The 21,018-nt window shown below is 47.0% G+C and overlaps 1 protein-coding gene across 1 annotated transcript in view; it reads left to right on the plus strand.

Annotated features, from left to right (window-relative positions):
- The window catches only part of trpm5 (transient receptor potential cation channel, subfamily M, member 5), a 140,945-nt gene that overhangs the window by 83,887 nt on the left and 36,040 nt on the right, over positions 1-21,018 (plus strand). Inside the window, exons 13-17 of the mRNA XM_038807462.1 lie at positions 2,858-2,981; positions 3,433-3,578; positions 6,637-6,749; positions 15,905-16,003; positions 19,809-20,058. Of these exons, the coding sequence (XP_038663390.1) occupies positions 2,858-2,981; positions 3,433-3,578; positions 6,637-6,749; positions 15,905-16,003; positions 19,809-20,058 (732 nt within the window). The remainder of the gene's footprint in view (positions 1-2,857; positions 2,982-3,432; positions 3,579-6,636; positions 6,750-15,904; positions 16,004-19,808; positions 20,059-21,018) is intronic.

A 21,018-nucleotide genomic window follows, 5' to 3' on the forward strand; every position in this document is an offset into this window, starting at 1 on the left:
CGGTGAAACAGGTTGAGTGTTAACCTGCATAATTCTTCTAACACGCAAGTGGTAGGTGGTAAGATTGGGAGAGATTCCTGGTCAGCTATACTTGGTGCGGAGAGGCACCCCTTCAAGCAGTAAGCCTCTGGCAACCAACTAGCAACCCGTTCTAGGAAAAGTCTCACTATGGGAACAGTTGAAAGTCTGCCTTGTGCACCACAGAGTGCAGTGAGGGGAAAAAGCAAAAGTACACTTGTCACATTATTATTACAGCCTCCTGCTCATTTCTCACTGTGGCAACTTCAGTTTGGAGTCTTCCAGCTCCTCAGCCTCCACACACAGCAGATCTTTACCTCCATTGGAAAGGCTGAATTAGATCTCTGACATCTTATCTACAGGTTGGCATCTTGAACAGCACAGCAGTCTCTCAGTATTGCACTGGAAGTGTCATCCTGGGGAATATACTCCAGTTATAGTCATTACAGGTCAGAAGGAGGCCACTTAGGCCATGGTGTTCATGCCGGCTCTCTGTGGACCAATCCAAGATGTCCTGTTTCCCTCTTTATCCTCATAGCTCTGCAAGTTTAATTCCCTCAAATATCCATCCCATTTGTATTTGAAATCAATCATTGCCTCCGTTTACCTCTCAGTCAGCCAGTTCCAGATCATTTCCATTTGTTGCATAAAAATGTTCCTCGTATTCTCCCTGCATCTCTTGCCAAAAGTCTTAAATTTAGGTCCTCCCTTCTTGCACCATCAGATTTTATTTGTCTCCCTTATCTAAATTTATCATAATCTTGTACACCTTTTTGAAATCTCCGCTCAATCTCCTGTACTCCAAGGAGAACCCCTGCTTCTCCAACCTAACCTTGTGACTAGAACACATTATCCATGCAATCATTTGGTTAAATCTCCTTTACCCCCTCCACATCCTTCCCAATGTGTGGTGACCAGAACTCGATACAATACTCTCATTGTGATATAACCAGAGATTTATAGAGGTTCCCTGCTTTTGAATTCAATGCATCCATTTATGAAGATCCTAAATGCTTTTCTAGCTGCTCTCTCAATATGTTCTTCCAAGATTTTTAAAACTTGTCAGATATTATTTCTATGCTAATGCCAAAATCCTAATAAATTATATTTAAGAAATAATAATTGGTAATATAATAAATAAAATTACGAAACGGGATTTGAACCCACTACCATGTGGCTCAGATGAGGATGCTATCACAAAACCAAGAATGATATATGTAACAGGTTGTTCCCTCTAACAACATTATTTGAGATCATCAACAGGGCCAACATTTTTGTTTATCCTGTCATTACATCTCCACATTAATCCTCATGGCACTTTTCTATTACGTTTATTCATTTCAGTACAAGCTTCATGGTTAGGCTAGAAGATAACATTTCTGATAATATCTATTGTTCAGTCTACTCCACTGCATCCTTGTACATTTTGGATGCAGGTCAGATACATACTATGGCTGTAAAGCTATTTCAACGTCCTGAGGGATGCGTAAGGTGCGACATAAATTCAAGTCTTTTTATTACTGACCCACTCTTGACTAATAACCATTTGACTATTGGCAACTTGCATGTTATTACAATCGAGGCTTGTTGTACTTGGAAGTAAGTGACAAATCTAACAACTCATTAACCGAACTGACAACAGAAAATGCTGGAAAATCTCTACAGGTCTGACAGCATCTGTGGAGGGAGAAACAGAGTTAATGTTTTGAGTCCAATATGACTTAAGAGTCATACGGGACTCAAAACATTAACTCTGTTTCTCCCTCGACAGATGGTGCAGACCTGTAGAGATTTTCCAGCATTTTCTGATTTCATTTCAGATTTCCAGTATCCACAGTATTTTGCTTTTGTTAATTAATTTATACCATCAATTAACTCATGATACATCTAGGAATTTAGCCAGTAAGGTTAAGGTAGCAATCACGAGCAAAATAAAAATAATGACAAAAAAACAGCATTTCAAAGAAAATTGTGAATATAAAGAGAACTCTGGTTCTGTGCATTCCTCTGTGCTCTGTGTAGTGATTTTGCATGACTTATTTTAGTCCCTTTTCATACATTGGGAGACATTCCTGCTCAGATTGCTGTACATTTTACGGGAGTGGCGCAGGCTGAGGGAGGTTAAAGCCCTCGCAGGGTACGTCACCCTTTAATTGTTGCATTCACAAAATCCCTGGAGTGCAGAAGGAGGACACTTGGCCATCAAATCTGTGCCGACCCTCTGAAAGAGCATCCCACCCAGGCCCACTCCCGCGCCCCATCCCCGTAATCCCAACTAACCGTTGGACACTAAGGGGAAATTTAACATGGCCAATTCACCTAACCTGCACATCTTTGGACTGTGGGAGGAAACGGGAGCACCCGGGTGGAAACCCATGCAGACGCATTCAGTTATAAAAGGACCATTAAGCTCCAATTAGTTGATTCTGCTTACGCTTTATTGTGTTAATAATGCATCCTCTTCAGGTAGCAGCAATGAACTTTCAAGCTGGCACCCAATCCCATACTGATTCGTCCCTGGTCTCCACTGAATGCCATAAGCTTTCATTTCTTCATCCTTATTCACACATCCTTTATGACCCCACTGTGATCCACATCCATTCTCCTACCTCGCAATGTCCCAAACTCACAGTCTGTACCATTGAGCTTCTTCTCCCTCTGGTTTACCTGCCTAACTTCCACCCTTGAGGCAAAATATAAATATAATTTGCTAGTAGATATGCTCAGCGAGCTGTGACTCTGCTTTAATGTGGACCTAAGTTTAGTGCGATAAGCTTTGAACTCACAAGGTTCCTCCTTCCCTTGATACATGCAAGTAACTGATTTCTATCCCTGCCAGGGTCCAGAAGCGGTGCCTGCAGCACTGGCCGCATGCAAAATCTTGAAGGAAATGGCTCATCTGGAATCGGATGCTGAGACAGCTCGTAGCATGAAGAAGGCAAAATATGATCAACTGGCACTAGGTATAATGAAACACAAAAAACAAGGAGGAGTCTGTGCAACATTCCTTACCGCAACACTGATGTGATCACGGTTCTGATCACAAGATACTTATAGATGGAGAGGAGCAATCAGTTTATTTTAATTTGCCATAAAAATGCTGGAGAAACTTAACCGGACAGATACTGCCTGAGTTGGTCAACATCGCAAGCATTGTTTTGGTTTTTTTATTTGTCTTTTAACCATTTCCACCCACCTCCTCCCTCAAACATCCTTCCTCCATCCTTCAAGTTCATTTTCCAGATATATCTTATCTATGCTCCTTACTCTGGTATATCTCTATAAGGTTCCATAAGATCACTTTTAAGACAAGGCTGGAAAGTCCAAGTCTACCGAATGAGACATCCTGTCTGTTTATAATGCAGTCGCATCTTGTCACAATCTGAAGTGATTTGTTATTTTCTCTGATTCCAGACTTGTTTGGTCAGTGTTACACTAACTGTGAAGACAGAGCCTTTTGCCTGCTGATTCGCAAGACCAAGTACTGGAGTAAGACCACCTGCTTGCAGTTAGCCACCGAAGCAGATGCCAAATCCTTCTTTGCACACGATGGTGTTCAGGTATTGAGATATTGAGACATTTCAAACTGGACCCTTAATGCCTCGAATTATGACAAAATAATTCTGCCTCACTCTCTTTAGCAAAGCAAATGGCTGCCATTAAGGTTGTAGGCCTTCATTAAGTCCATGAGGATCTACAGAAGAATCATATGGGCTCGAAACGTTTACTTTGGCTGTAATTCTCCGGCCATTGGGATTCTCTATTCCTGCCAGCAGCGCACCCCCGCCTGCAGGTTTCCCGGTGGCGTGAGAGGGCCTTCATGGGAAATCCCATTGACATGCAGTGGGAGTAGAGAATCCCACTGCCAGTGAACGGCACGCTGCCGAGACATTGTTGGTCATAATCATTTTGCCACTACCTCTCTGCAAAGTTTGGTCTGCATAAGTGTAGTATGTTTACCACTGTGACAATGCATTATTCTTCTTCCTTCTCATCCTCAACATCCCTCCACCTATAATATAGTGCACCACATTATCCTCCTTCATCACATCTCCCCTGTTTGGCTCCCTAGCTCTTTCTCTTCCTACATTGCAGGCTCTGCAATGGATTATATTCCCACCATTTCAATGGACACCATCAAAGTCCCACAGGTTTCTGCTCTTGGTCCCATCTGAAGTGCTGCTCCCCCTTTAGTGACATTTAGCAGGATGTTCCTCGATACCTGCAATGCTGAGAAGCATCCCGCTATCCAACAGCCTCTTTGGCCTCTGGGAGAGTTTGTCAATAGGAAAGGCTCCTCGCATGATTGGGGTGTCATTTTGTCCATCACCCCCCCCACACACACACACACACACACACACACACCCCTTGCAGAACCCCCGGGAACCACCCCATACCCCCTCTACCTTGCAAGCTTTCCCCCACTAGGCTCGACCCCCTGGCAGTGCCACCTTGGCACATGGGCACCCTGGCAGTTCCAGACTGGGACCCTATCAGTGATATCCAGGCACCTTGGCATTGCCTTGGGTATCTCTAATGGTCTGGGACACCCTTCCCGGTGCTTTCACGACTGGTCCACGTTTTTGTGGACCAGTATTAAACCCACCCTCTCGGGGTCTCGTAGGCGCAGCCATCGAGTCCCAGGTGGCGGGTGAATCCGGCGTCCTTTGTATTTAAATGAGCCTTAAGACTCATTTAAATATTCAGATCTTTATCTCATCCAGCGACAGGTGGAGCGAGTCAGGTGACTCGCAATTGGCCTGCCGCGGAATCTGATTTGGGGCTCGTGTCCAATTCACCCATTGTGTCCAGATTGGTGCCAGGCACAACGGAGTGTCTGAATCGTGCCCATTGTCTGCTGGTACAGAATCGGTTTAAATGTGTACACTGTTGGCATTTACCCTATCTCCACCACTCTGTCAACTGCGCAATAACCACAATTCTGTCAGCTGCAGGCTCAAGGTCCAGTAATGGACAAAAAAGAGACTAAGCCATTGACATTGAGTGTAAAGTTGACATTGCCTGGCCATTATAGCAACTGTCCCATTTCCGTTTTCATTCATTTCAGGTCTCAATGGCTAACTGAACTTTAACGGAGCTCCTAGCTTTCTGTTTTTGTTGCTTTGGTTACTGAATGACATTGGCCCATGCACTTGGAGTCTTGGCCTAATTTCCAAGAGTGTGTGTCACAGGTCTGCACAGAGAGTACTGTGGCAGTGATCATCCTCTTAAAAACCTCTTTCCTTTATTGGCAGGCGCACCCATGGCAGGAAAACCACGTGGCAAACTTTTTGCTATAGCATAATTCTGATTATAGATGGTACTTCCTGTCATATTGTACATAAGATTGAGTTTATTTTAATTTGTGACTTTAAACTTGCTGCACCAGTGTTCTTAGTTGGTTACAGCAGTCAGTGACTGAGCCATGAGGTTGCAGAAGAGCCAGGATCTGTTTCCAGTCTTTGGTAACTAATCTCAGCCAGGGCAGCGATCTGGACACTAAGAATGGCCTTGAAGCAGCTGGGAAAGGAACACAACAACAACTTGCATTTGCATCGTAACTTTAACGTTGGAAAACATCCCAAGAAAGCAAGCTCTTACAGACTTATCACTCCTGCTTACTATCTAGAGGCCTTGCTGAAAATGTGCATTCAAATTGACGAGAATGTCACAACAGTAATTCCAAACTGTCTGCTGCAATTTGGTTTTGTGTTTGGTGGAAAACCGCACAAGAGAGTCAGGGGAAAATAAAATGAACACATCTCCTTATCTATGGGTAAAATGGGATACAGTGTCCTGAATTGGATGACTTAAAAGTTCAATTGGGGATATGGAATTGACGGTATATCAAGATCTTAAGGAGGAAGGAGAGAACCGAAGAACAAAGGAACTGACAAGTTTCAGGACTTGAGTTCATGTGCTCCAAAGGATTGCTTTAATAGCCATTCTTTGCACCTACTGCTTTGTGACTGTATGAAAGTGATTGGACTTGATTGTTAAAACTATTGGTACCATTGAACTAGTTGTCTTGATGAATCGATCTATATAACAGCTGTCTCATGTCTTACTTCACATTCAAACATGTGAACTTCTCAGCAGGAGTCTCGAAGAGTGCTTGATTCCCCCTCCTCCCGCTTCTTATTTGGGATTGAGAGATAAATATTGGCCCGGAAAGAATGATAAATCCCCTGCTCTTCTTCAAAATAGTGCCACAGGGACCGTGATTCTGCTAGTGACGATGGAGAATTTGACGCGACGTTCATTTGAAGCGGTATGCTCTTCTCCCAACGCTGGCATTCCATGCCGCCAGGAGACCCGCAGGCGGGGGTACGCCGCCGGCGTGACCAGACGGTGTTTTTCAACCAGACAAGTGGGCATCTGGGGCCTCAGTTTAATATCTCATCCAAAAAGATCCATCGGGGAGTACAGAGCTCCCTCAGTACTGCTGTGAGGATCAATTTCTGTGCTCCAGCCCGAGAGTGGGACGTGAACCCCAAACCTAATAATTCAGAGATGAGAATGCCACAAAGTGAACCACAGCTGACACTCAATAGGATCAACAAAAGCAATTTTAAGGCCGTGATCTCGTTAATACTAACGTTAGTTTCTGTATTTCAGGCACTGTTGACTAAAATCTGGTGGGGTGACATGTCAACTGATACTCCAATCTGGAAGTTGCTGTGTGGGTTCTTGTGCCCTCCTCTGATATTTACCAACTTCATCAGCTTCAGGTAAGACATCAGTGAAAAAAACCTTCCAGTGTTTACGCTGGTATTTTATCTCAACAAGCCAGGATGTCTCACGGTGCTTTGCATTATAAATTACTTGTGAAGACTGTGACTGTAATATGGGGAAACATTTGGTTGCAGTAACGTATAGTGGTAAGATTAATACCCAGTTAACTTACATTTCAGGTGGGTTGGTTTAGGTGAAATCTTTCTCCTGAACATTCTTCATGGTGTCATTGGATTTTTAATGCCCACCCAAATCATTAGAGCAGTCAAGGCATTAGGCTATCTTCATATCTGATGGGCAGTTCCTGATAATACAATACACTTTCCATATTGTACCACAATATCGGTTTCAATGATCAACTCAAACCCAGATCCACTGCCCAATTTTACTAACTGAATTCTGCAAGACCAAATAGATTTAGTCATTGACCACCACCACTGCCATGTCAAAGGCCAATGCCTCTGGTGAAGTGGCAAAACCCACACCGCGGGATTAGATGTACTGTACGGGCGACACAGCACATTGGATTTTAAGCCTCGAGATTGAGGGAGATGAGGAGTTCCCCAGTTTTGAGGTCCTGCGGAATAGGTCAGAAAACAAGATTCTATGATCACTCCTGGCCTCGACATAAGGAGGAGGAAAATCTACAGACTGGTATTCTGTGAGCTTACTCAGCACATGATCGAAGAGTGCACAGCAGCAATTATGTGAGGTTGGAGGCTAGAAGTTACAGCAAGATGGGCAAACAATGGACTTTTTCTTGTATTAACACCAGGAACACGAGAGAGATACACCTCAGATTGACAAGCAGCATTCTGATTTTGCAAGCAGTAGCAGAACCATCAATAAAATAATTATTCAGATACAGGATGCTCCACCCACATTCACAGCAAAGAAAATCAAACAGTGACTCCATGTGGCTAGTATGGGTACTGTTAATTTTAGTTGAAGTACTTTCAATGTAGTTTATTTCTATTTCCAAATGTTAAGAGGTTGTGAAGGGTAGGTTAAATACAGATATGTGGAGTTACCTCTTTATACAGAGGATAAACAACAGTTGCTAGTGAACTTGAGTCAGATGTTCAGTAATGCTCAAACCCAAGAGCTCTATACAGCATTCACTGCAGGGGTTTAGGGCTTAGGAACCATCAGTACGAATATGTCTTGGGATAACATCTATTGATAGATTAACTAAACAGCCCACTTCTGGTGATTTCAACCAACAACAGAATGAATGTTTTATTTTTTTAAAACCTGACTATAGTATGCCCTTCACTTATTCTTTTGATAGCTTCACAGCAACATATTTCTATCTACACCTCCCGCTGCCTGAGGAAAGCGGGCAGCATTAGCAAAGATCCCTCCCACCTGACTTACTCACTCTTCCAACTTCTTCCATCGGGCAGGAGATACAAAAGTCTGAGAACATGCACGAACAGACTCAAAAACAACTTCTTCCCTGCTGTTACCAGACTCCAAAACAACCCTCTTATGGACTGACTTGATTAATACGGCACTCCTGGATACTTCGCACAATGCCAGTGTCTATGTAATTATATTGTGGACCATGTGTTGCCCTTTTATGTATTTTCTTTTTATTTTATTTTATGTTCATGTACTAAATGATCTGTTTGAGCTGCTCGCAGAAAAATACTTTTCACTGTACCTCGGTACATGAACTTCAACACAGATAAATGTGAGGGGATATATTTTGGTAGGAAGAATAAAGAGGTTGCTCATAACTTGGAACGTGTAAGTCTAGGTGAGGCTGAAAGACAAAGAGATCTCCAAGTGCAAATAGTATTAATCACAAAAAAATTGTGACTCCGGTTAGTAAGGTTACAAGATGAGCAAACCAGCAGTAGGCTCAAGGAATGGAATTGAGAAGTAGAGACGATATTGAATCTTGGTTAGACCACAATTCCAAGTAGTTTGTGCAATTCTGGTCACTATTTAATAAAAAGGACATAGGAAAATAGGAATTAGGAGTAGAAGTAGGCAATTCAGCCCTTCGAACCTGCTCCTCCATTCATTCAGATCATGGCTGATCTCTTCCTGGTCTCAAATCCACCTGCCTACCTGTTTCCCATATCCCTTTAACCCGTTCTTTATCAGAAATGTATCTATTGTTGCCTTTAAACCATTTAATGGTTCAGAGTCCACCGCACTGTGGGGAAGCACATTCCATAAGCTCACCACCCTCTGCCAGAAGTAGTTCCCCCTCATCTTAGCTTTAAATCTACTGCCTCGCAACCTATATTTGTGACCTCTTATTCTAAATTGCCCCACAAGGGGGAACTTTTGGCTTACGTTTACTTTATCAATCCCTTTTAGTATTGTATATGTGGTGAATGTATAATGCGTATAATTCACACTGTGTACCAGTGTGTCCCTGTGGGCTCCATCTGTGAGCCGTTGCACGGCTCTGCCCACAGGGGGAGATGAGGAGCTTGTACAGGGCTCCACCCATGGCTCCGCCCATGGCTCCTCCCACTACCGGAAGTATAATGTGCTGCAGTCTTGTGAGCTAGCCCTCAGTTCTTCTGGTCGCAGGCAGGCTCAGTTGTAAGTCGATAAAAGCCACAGTTTACTTCCACTCGTGTCTTGAGTGAATTGATGGTCGCATCAATTTAATCGACTTAAAAAAACCACCATGGAATCAGCCCTCAAACCTGATTGACTGGAACTCGACCCGCAGGCCGCAGAAGCGAAGGAAATCTTTCTACATTGGCTTCGGTGCTTCAAGGCCTACCTGGCTGCGTCGACTACCTCCGCTGTTACTGAAGAGCAGAAACTCAGTCTTCTACACGCACGGGTGAGCCATCACATTTCTACTCAACTTGATAGCACCAACTCGTACACCGAAGCCCTCGCTATACTCGACCACATATACGTGCGGCCTGTAAATTAAGTTTACGCGCGGCATATTTTCACTACCAGCTGCTAGCGCCCCGCAGAGTCGCTAGAGGACTATCTGCGTGACCTAAAAGCTCTTGCATGGGAATGTAACTTTCAGGCTGTAACTGCCTCCCAGCATATGGAACTCGCTGTACGTGATGTGTATGTTGTAGGGGTCCGGTCCAACTATGTGCGCCAGCGTCTCCTCGAAAAAGGGGCCCAGAACCTGGAGGACACAGTAACGCTAGCAACCTCGCTGGAGGTCGCTTTCCAAAGTTTGAACTTGTTCCCAGCCAACCATGCGACCCCATCGTGGACCCCCGACCAGAGACTGCCCCAGGCCTGCGCCGCGCGGCTGCCCGCCCACCACGAAGCGCCATCGTGCCATTTCTGTGGTCAGCCCCAACACCTATGGCAGCACTGCCCGGCCCGCAACGCGACCTGCAGCAGCTGCGGTCGAAAAGAACATTTTGCAAAGGTATGCCTGTCTAAAACTAAACCCTCAAACTCTACCGCTATCCAGAGCAATCGCTCCTCCAACTCGCAGGCCCGCAGACCCCGCAATGTTGCAGCGTGTCTGCCGCCTCCGCCTCCGCACGACATGTGCGACTCATGGGGGCCGCCATCTTGGCAATCCTCCCCCACGCGGCTGGCCATGTGCGAGTCATGGGGGCCACTATCTTGGGCGCCATCTTCCTCGCCGCCCGCTAAGAGCAATCCATGGGGACGGCCATCTTGGACTCCATCTTCCTCACCGCCCGCCACCTGCGATCAACGGGGGCCACCATCTTGGCCATCACCCGATGTGCATATCGACGACTATGACCTCCGCGGACAGTCATCACGGGGCCGCTCCAGCACTGCTGATCAAGCTACCGACTACCCGCAACTCAACGCAGTCACTTTGGACCAATCGCGGCCAAAGCACCTCAAAAGCTCAATGATGTCCATTCGGGTCAACGGATACAAGACACCTCAGTTGTTCCCAGCCAACCACGCGACCCCATCGTGGACCCCCGACCAGAGACTGCCCTAGGCCTGCGCCGCGCGGCTGCCCGCCCACCACGAAGCGCCATCGTGCCATTTCCGTATCCAAGTACGGAAACGTGGCCCGCAGCCCGTACTGGTCCACCATTTGGTACATTGCTCGTTGGAACACCGAGACCCCATTCGTGACGCCAAAGGGGACCCGGAGGAAATGGAAGAAGCGGCCGTCGGCCTCGAACGCCGTGTAGTGGCGGTCCTCCGGGCGGACTGGGAGCTGGTGGTATGCAGACTTCAGATCCACCGTGGAGAAGATGCAGTACTGGCCGATCTGGTTGACCATGTCTGCAATCTGGGGGACGCCTCTTCGACTCCGGGAGCACCGAGAGCTTCGTTCATCCAGACCTGGTAAGACGCTGTTCGCTCCCTATCTACCCAGCACGGCAGAACCCTAACACTCAGCTTCGGCGGACCCCTGCCCCCCCCCCTCACTATATGTAGCTAAGCGACTCTAAAAATCGACCCCCCCTCCACTCTTTGCCAACCTCACCGCTAACTGCAAACCCGTAGCCACTCGCAGCAGGCAGTATAGCCTGCAGGACAGGGTATTCATTAGAGCTGAAGTCCAGCGGCTCCGACGTGAGGGAGTCATAGAGGCCAGTAATAGCCACTGGAGAGCTCAGGTGGCGGTCGTCAAGACCGGGGAAAAGTTCCGGATGGTGGTTGATTACAGCCAGACCATTAACCGGTTCACGCACCTTGATGCGTATCCCCTCCCCCAGATTGCAGACATGGTCAACCAGATCGGCCAGTACTGCATCTTCTCCACGGTGGATCTGAAGTCTGCATACCACCAGCTCCCAGTCCGCCCGGAGGACCGCCACTACACGGCGTTCGAGGCCGACGGCCGCTTCTTCCATTTCCTCCGGGTCCCCTTTGGCGTCACAAATGGGGTCTCGGTGTTCCAACGAGCAATGTACCAAATGGTGGACCAGTACGGGCTGCGGGCCACGTTTCCGTACTTGGATAACGTCACCATCTGCGGCCATGACCAGCAGGGGCACGACGCCAACCTCCACCGATTTCTCCAAACCGCCCAAACACTCAACCTCACATACAACAAGGAGAAATGCGTTTTCCGCTCAACCAGACTAGCCATCCTCGGCTACGTCGTGGAAAACGCGGTCCTAGGGCCTGACCCGGACCGTATGCGCTCTTACAACTCCCTCTCCCTCACTGTTCCAGGGCCCTCAAGAGGTGCCTTGGATTCTTCTCCAATTACACCCAGTGGGTCCCCCAGTATGCGGGCAAAGCCCACCCACTATTTAAGACCACACTCTTTCCATTGTCAGCCGAGGCCCGCGAGGCCTTCAACTGCATCAAGAAGGACATCGCCAAAACCGCCATGCGGGCGGTGGATGAATCCGTCCCCTTTCAGGTGGAGAGCGACGCCTCAGAGGTCGCTCTCGCCGCCACTCTGAACCAGGCAGGGAGGCCAGTAGCCTTCTTCTCCCGAACCCTCTCCGATTCAGAACTTCGACACTCCTCAGTCGAAAAAGAAGCTCAAGCCATTGTGGAAGCCGTACGGCACTGGAGGCACTACCTCGGAGGTAGGAGGTTTACCTTCATCACCGACCAGAGATCAGTTGCCTTCATGTTCGACAACTCGCAACGGGGCAAAATTAAAAACGATAAAATCTTGAGGTGGAGGATCGAACTCTCCACCTATAATTATGATATCATATATCGTCCGGGGAAGCTCAACGAGCCCCCAGATGCTCTGTCCCCCGGCACATGCGCCAGCGCGCAAGACGACCAATTACAGGCTATCCACAATGACCTCTGCCACCCGGGGGTCACCCGGCTCGCCCACTACATCAAGGCCCGCAATCTGCCTTTCTCCACCGAGGAGGTAAAAGCTTTCACCTGGAACTGCCCGATCTGCGCGGACTGCAAACCGCATTTCTATAGACCAGGCAAGGCCCACCTGGTAAAGGCTTCCCGGCCCTTTGAACAACTGAGCATCGATTTCAAAGGGCCCCTCCCCTCGACCAACCGTAATGTGTACTTCCTCAACATCATAGACGAATTCTTCCTGTTTGCTATCCCGTGCCCTGATATGACCTCCCATACAGTCATCAGAGCCCTGCATAGTGTTTTCACTCTGTTCGGTTTCCCTAACTATGTCCACAGCGAAAGGGGTTCGTCATTCATGAATGACGAGCTGCGTCAGTACCTGCACGACAAGGGCATCGCCTCGAGCAGGACTACCAGCTATAACCCCAGGGGGAACGGGCAGGTGGAGAGGGAGAACGCGACAGTCTGGAAGACCATCCTACTGACCCTACGGTCCAGGAATCTCCCGACCTCCCACTGGCAGGAGGTCCTCCCCGACGCGCTCCATGCAATTGGGTCCCTCCTGTGTACGGCCACTAATCAGACTCCTCACGAGCAATTATTTGTTTTCCCTAGGGGCACTACCACGGGGGCGTCGCTTCCACCTTGGTTGAGGACACCGGGCCCGGTTCTCCTCCGGAAGCACTTCCGGACACGTAAAACGGACCCGCTGGTAGAGAGGGTCCTACTACTATATTTAAACCCCCACTACACCTTTATCGAACACGCCGACGGCCGGCAGGATACCGTTTCCCTCCGGGACCTGGCGCCTACAGGATCCACCACCACCACCGCCGAGGTACCCCTCACACTACACCCCAACCGACCCCCCACGCCCTGCGCCCGTGCGCCTACAGGTTTCCTGTGCCCCCTTTCGCCCGTCGCACCAGTCAGGAACGAAGCTCTGAACGAACTACCCCCGGAGTCCACCCTCAGATTCACACCGGACATCAGCACACAGCCATCCGAAGCAGCTGCAATCCCAGTGCTCCACAGATCCCAGCGGACGATTCGGGCACCGGACCGACTCAATCTGTAGAGCCGTCACCCCCGCCAGACTTGATTCTTTTTACAGGGGGTGAATGTGGGGAATGTATAATGCGTATAATTCACACTGTGTCCCTGTGGGCTCCATCTGTGAGCCGTTGCGCGGCTCTGCCCGCGGGGAGATGAGGAGCTTGTACAGGGCTCCACCCTTGGCTCCGCCCATGGCTCCTCCCACTACCGGAAGTATAATGTGCTGCGGTCTTTTGAGCCGGCCCTCAGTTCTTCTGGTCGCAGGCAGGCTCAGTTGTAAGTCGATTAAAGCCACAATTTACTTCCACTCGTGTCTTGAGTGAATTGATGGTCGCATCAGTATATACCTTAATCAGATCCCCTCTCATTCTTCCTAAACTCCAGCGAGTATAAACCAAACTGTTTAATCTCTCCTCATACATCAACCCTTTCATCCCCGGAATTAATCTTGTGAACATCCACTGAATTGCCTCCAATGCCACCACATCCTTCGTCAAATAAGGAGACAAAAACTGGACACAATACTGCAGATGTGGTCTCACGAACACTCTATACAATTGTGACAACACTTCTCTACTTTTATACTCCAGTCCTTTTGCAATAAATGCTTGCCTGTGTTATTACACGCTGTACCTGTATACCGACTTTTTAACATACATAAAGACACCCAGAACCTTCTGCCCAGATGCATTTTGAATCTGCTTTCCAGTTAGATAATAACTTGCCTTTCAGTTTTTTCAGTCAAAATGGATAACCTCACACTTATCATATTAAACTCCATCTGCCAAATTATGGCCCATTCTCCGCGCTTATCTATATCGATCTGTAAAATCTTTATCCCCTCTTCACTGCCTGCTTTCCCATCTATTTTGGTATCTTCCACAAATTTTGCTTTGCTAAATTCTGTCCCTGTTTGCAGATCATATACATAGATTGTAAATGGTTGAGGTGCAAGGACTGACCCCTGCGGCACCCCGCTAATTACAGTTCACCAGCTAGAGAAGGACCCATTTATCATGACCCTCTGCTTTCTGTCAGTCAGCCAATCCTAAATCCAATCTAGTAGTCTACCCCCCCCCCCCCCCAGTCCCCTGCAATCTCACGTTCTGGATCAATCTTTTATGTGACACCTTGTCAAACGCCTTCTGGAAGTCTAGCTATACCACATCCACAGGTTCCCCATTATCCACCTTGCTGGTTACATCCTAAAAGAACGCAAGCAAGTAAGTCAAGCATGACTTACCCTTCATTAAACCATGCTGACAATTATTACCCCACTATTATTGTCCTCTAAATGACCAGCAGTTACTTTAGATATTCTCTTCCTCTTTATATATTTATAGAAACTTTTGGTATCGGTGTTTATGTTTTCTGCTAGTTTCCTTTAGTAGTTGACCCCAGCTCTTTTGATTTTATTTTTAGTCTCCTTTTGCTGAACCTTAAAGATCGCCAAATCCTCCAGCTTACCACTAGCTTTCGCAGTATGGTATGCCCTAGGTTTTGCCTTTATGTCCTCTTTGAATCCCCAGTTTAGACATGGAACGTTTTACCCCCTTTTACAATTCCTCTTCCTCTCAGGAGGCACTGGAGAGGGTGCAGAGGAGACTTACAAGGATGATACCAGAAGCAGGTGGGTATATGGGAAAGGACTGATGGACGGAGTCTCTTTTCTCTTGAAAAAAAAAAGGCTGAGGGGTGACTTAAAATTATGAAATATTTTGATAGAGCAGATACAGAGAAAAAGCATAGCTAAAGGCTATCGTAAGATGGTCACCAAGAAATATAACAGAGAATTCCAAAGACACTTGAACCAGAGTGGTGAGAAAGTGTCATTTGCTACCACAGGGAGTGGTTGAAGTGAGTAGTATAGATGAATTTAAGGGGAAGTTAGACAAACCTGTGAGAGGGAAGGGAATAGATAATAGATTTAGATGAGGAAAGACGTCAGGAGGTTTGAGTGAATCATAAACACCAGTATAGTCTGGTAGGGGCAAATGTCCTGTTTCTATGCTGTGTATTCTGAGTACATTTATTTCATTTATATAGCACCCTTTGTGACTGCAGGGCATTCCAAAGGGCTTTGCATCCAATCAAGCACTTTTTGAAATTTAGGCCAGGATTCTCCGGCTATGTTCGCTCAGCAACCGGAGAATCCTGCCCGAGGTCAATGGAGTTCTCCATTGTACGCGGCTTGCCCGTGGCGTTCTTGCAGCGGGTGGGGTGGGAGATTCCAGCCCTTCGTCACTGTGGTAATGTACGAAATCCAGCAACCAATATATGTCCACACGCCCCCATAAACAGTGATGAGATAAATGACCAGATGTTCCCCCTCTGTTTGTTTCCTGTTTCCTTTCAGTGCACGGGACCACGGGTCCATAGGGAAATCTGAGCAACTGAAACAGCTGGATAGCTTGGACACAGAAAAGGCTTTGCTGCTCACTGACGTGATAAACAGGTTTGTCCGGGGCAAACTATCATTGAACAGAAGTGGGGCAGGGCCAGATGGACTCAAATGGGATAAAAGCAACTTTTGGTTTCACTAAAAGTCCAGCATGGCTAATCTTTACAAGCAAACATGCTGGGCTAATTACCTTTCTGGGAAGAAGATTAGTTTCAGAGTACAAGAGAAGACTGCTCCAACCAAAAAACGTGCCATCATATGGGACAGGCTTATCGAATCGGCGGCTCACAGGCTGCATTTTGGCCCATGATGCCCCTCTAGGTTAACCCCCTAGTTGTCACCCTCCCCTCCCTCTCCCCCACCTCCCTCTCCCCGCCCCCACCTCCCTCTCCCCGCCCCCACCTCTCTCTCTCTCCCCCCCCCCCCCCCCCCCCCCTCCCAGCCACTGATCAAATTGATGAAACTGAAGATTTCTGCAAGGGGCGGTTCCACCAATCATAGCCTGTCTCTCCCATATTTGCTGCTGATAGGCTCACTAGGGTTGAGCACCGCTAGACTTCTGGCCTCATTCCATGTGTCTCTTCCCCTCTTATCGCACTTCCTCCTCTGCCAATTTGATGAATGAGGTGAGTGAGGTGAGGGTGCTTGGCTGAGGGAGGGTGGGTGGGGTGGTTTACTCACAGGCGAGCAGTGCCCCTAAACCATGCAAAGGTGGATTCTCAGCAAAGGTTCTGTTACAGCAGGATCCCATTCCATGGCATAACTGGAGTGTCGATACCCAACAATATGCATTGATGACATCAATTTTACTGTAAACATTCGATCCGTACACCTGACTGACCTGATGTTTACTGTTATTGCCCATCCAAATTCAGCATTGACCATTCTTATAATGTTAATTCTAAGTGTGCATGTTGGGTTGAGTGTGTGTGCGTGTGTTAGAAGGGTGTGTATGTGTGTGTGTGCACGTGTGAGAAGGGTGTGTGTGTGTGCGTGTGCATGAGATGGGCAGCGTGTGTCCATGTGAGAGGGATGATTGTGAGTGTGTTAAGAGGGAAGGGTGAGTGTGTGCTTGACTGTCTCCCAGATTCAGCATTCTCATGCACCCTCACCCCCACACACCAATGTGCACTCGCAAATTGGGTGAGGGTGTGAGCACCCAAGACTGGGAGTGAGCTGGATACACAATTTCACCATTTAACATTCTAGTGGTCATCTTGATTTATTACTAAATTTGTTTAAATTATCACTTTATTTTCTTGCTCAGCAAGCTTTTTGTAGTTGAAATTAATGGTTAATGTTGTGCCAAGCCCTATCTTTCTGAAATTTGCTCAGCGCCCATGAGTGCGAAAATGATTGAAATACTTTTGAGGCCAATGAATCACAACGATTGACAATCCAAAAGGATGAGTGGGTTAAGGGTGGGCAGCAAAGGACAAATTTCAAAATTATCAAAACTTGACTCCAACCTGCCTCCAACTGGTTCACTTCTGGATCTGACAGAGCCACGTTCGGATGCCTGTGGGTAACCCTACTAACCAGGGTGGGCTAATTAGCTGGCAAGCCCCAGTCCCCCAATACAAAGATATTCCCCTCCCACCTAGAGGTCAGGGATCAGGTCTTGCAGCTTGCTCTGAAGTGCACTCACTTGCCTATCAGTCAGGCTGACCTGGGGGAACTGGAAGGAAACAATGCTTCCCTGTGTGAAAACATGAACCTCCCTCTGGGTTTCATGGCAGAAGAGAGGTGGAAGGCTTGAATATATTCCTTTTGTTAACAGGGAATGGGTCTCTGGGTATATATGTCTGTTGCTACGAGTAAGTGTAAATGAATTACGTTACAAGCTCTTTGGCAGTGCCAGATGCAGTTCCAGATGCTAACCAATGAATATGTAAATGTTTTTTTTCTCTGACCACCTTTGGTTCTTCATCTTGGATTAGTATCCTCCGCTTCCTGACCCTTCTGGGAACGGTTTCTCCCTATCAACTCTGTCCAGACTATCATTTTGAACACCTCCATTAAATTTCCTCCCGTCCTTCTCTTCTCTTTCAAGGAAAACAATCCCAGCCTCTCCAGTCCATCCATGTAACTGAAGTTCCTCATGTCTGATCACCCTTGGAAATGTTTTCTGAGGGCTCTCTGGGGCAGTGATGGGAGGCCTGGGGGCCACATGCATCCCAACTGGCTTCTGAGTGTGGCCCAGGAGACATTTTGTTGACTGTTGCCCAGGCACAGGTTACCGCATTCCGCTGTTTTTCGGCCATGTCTCTTTTTTCCTACCGGTATGACTGAAGTGATACGTACGTAAAGCAAGGGCAAGTGAAGTGAGGTGTGTACTACCCTGTTACCATTGATATGTCCATGGCAGACATCTGGATTCCAATTTGTATTAGCTGCCAGTCTCTCCTCATACTCTGTCTTTGCTGCTCTAATTTCTTTTTTTCCTTCCCCCATCTGAACTTTTTGTGTTCGGCCAGGTATCGAGTTGAAACAAGTGAAACTTGAGCTCTTGACGACAATGCAGCTGTTGATAAAACAACTGATAAACTGGCAGCACGGTAGCATAGTGGTTAGCACAATTGCTTCACAGCTCCAGGGTCCCAGGTTCGATTCTCGGCTTGGGTCACTGTCTGTGCGGAGTTTGCATGTTCTCCACGTGTGTGCGTGTGTTTCCTCTGGGTGCGTCAGTTTCCTCCCACAGTCCAAAGATGTGCAGATTAGTTGGATTAGCCATGCTAAATTGCCCTTCGTGTCCAAAATTGCCCTTAGTGTTGGGTGGGGTTACTGGGTTATGGGGATAGGGGGAAGCTGTGGGATTGGGTAGGGTGCTCTTTCCAAGAGCCGGTGCAGACTCGATGGGCCAAATGGCCTCCTTCTGCACTGTAAATTCTATAAACACAACAAGAAAAATATGAATTGATTTGAAAACGTTGAGGTCTTTGATTTCACCAGTTGGTACACCTAGTCTTGTAGCATTTCAGAGTGATGCTACAAGGCAGCTATTAGTATTGATGAGGATTAATATCAATACGATAAATACTATCAATGAATAAACTGAAATGAAGTTGCTAATGATGGTCCCAGTTATATGAGACAACCTCTAACACAATTATCCAATATTGCAGTTATCTGATATTAATTGGCTTCAATGTTGCATTTCACCAGGATGGGTAAGAAAGATGGCATATTAATATCGTGAGATGTATCATGACCATGAAACACATTCAGTTTGCATCATTTTATATTTGCCTATATTCATTGTATTCAATTTTAACTTGTGTCGGTTTTTAAACAGCGCCGTAAGAGTATGAACTGCATCATGAACAAATATTGAGAATTTCCTTAGAGCTCCTGCACTAAGGCTGTGAATTTCCCAGAACTTTGTCATACAGCAATCTCTGCACCTAAACCTGGGCTTCCACAACACTCCTAGGGATGTTGTGGTGATGGAATGGGAGCAGGCCCGAGGATATTCCCATCCTTTAAACAATTTCCCCATCAGCATTAAGCACGCTTCCACATTTTGGGAAAGGGATAATCAACCCGTGTTAGGTGCACTGGTGAGATATGTATTTGGAATTCCCCCCGGAACCCCGGTCTAGTTCTTTTTAAATGGTCGACTATAAAGTAATGTTGTTTGGGAGCTGCAATTTATCGGTGTTGGTCTATGTTGGAGTCGAGTAGCTCGGTGAGAACCTGGGTCCATGATTCTGCTGCTGGATAAAGGGTTCAACAGTACAGAGGGCAAGTAGACAACTGTCTGCTCAAGCCCAAACAACACAGCACCGGTTTGAAAAGGTGTTCTTGCACCTACTTCACTCATGTTTCAAATTTTAACAACTTTTTTATTGCCCGACAGTGATCACGACGCAAAGGATCAAAACAGACTCTGTGGAGAGAATGAAAGTAGAAAATTTATCTTAAGAAGGTGGAAGAAATTCTGGGGAGCTCCAGTCACCGTATTCCTGGGGAATGTGATCCTCTATTTTGCGTTCCTGTCCCTGTTCGCCTACATTTTGCTGGTGGATTTCAAGCCTCCTCCTCCTTCTATGGCAGAGATAACGCTGTACTTCTGGGTCTTCACTTTGGCTCTGGAGGAGCTGAGACAGGTGAGGAGACCAGCCTCTTGCCATTAACCCCAACGCAGTGTAACTGTGGAGCTGGCAGGGTGGGGGAGATTTGTATGGAAGGAGAAATAAAGTTAGTGACAGAGATGCAGGGTTGTAGATGGTGGAAAGGAATGGAAGCTTTAGTGAATGATTACTCTATAACAACAGCAAAAATAAAACACCACACAGTTCTAACTGTGAAAACAAGAGGGAAGCAATTTTTAAGTTTTATGGTGGAGGCTGAAGTTGGTGACTGCATGGAGTAGTGATTCATCTGAGGCCTAGGTTGAAGCCTAGGTTTTCATCCATCCCAGACGATGGGATGAAAGGTACCTCTATTTGGTGACTGTAGGGGCCATGTGTATGAAAGTGAGTTGAGCAGTTGGATGCAGATTCTGGCAGCATCTGTGGAAAGAGAAAATAAAGTTAACGTTTCAAGTCTGTAAGACTCTTCTACCCCTCAAAAATATTCCTACTCCACGTTGATTTGCACATCGGTGCTGTCACCTTTCACTTCGTTCACACTCGAAGTGCCGATGATTTCAATCGGAGGCGAAAACCTCCATCCCCTTTCGTGGCTGCGATTCTCCGGTGCCGCTGAAAGTGAATGGAATTTGGCTGGAATGCCAAACTCTTCGTTCTCACTCGCAGCCGTCCGACCATAGACGAGATAGGAGAATTCCACCCCCACGGTGAACAACTACATCAAACAGCCTGGAGTATTGGAGTGGCCAATTCTGGACACTACACTTTGGGGTAGGTGGGAAGGCTTCAGAAAGGTGCAGTAAAGATTTAGGGGATTGGTTCCAGGAACAAGTCACCTCAGTCAGTTGGATTAATTGGAGAAACTGGGACTGTTCTCCGAGGAGAATGGGAGGGAGTTTGATCGAGGTGTTGATAAATCATGCGGGATTACAGACAGAGTTGATGGGGAGAAAGTGTTGCCATTGGCAGAAGAAT

This window comes from Scyliorhinus canicula, chromosome 9 (assembly GCF_902713615.1).
Source record: "Scyliorhinus canicula chromosome 9, sScyCan1.1, whole genome shotgun sequence".
Lineage (NCBI taxonomy): Eukaryota > Metazoa > Chordata > Chondrichthyes > Carcharhiniformes > Scyliorhinidae > Scyliorhinus > Scyliorhinus canicula.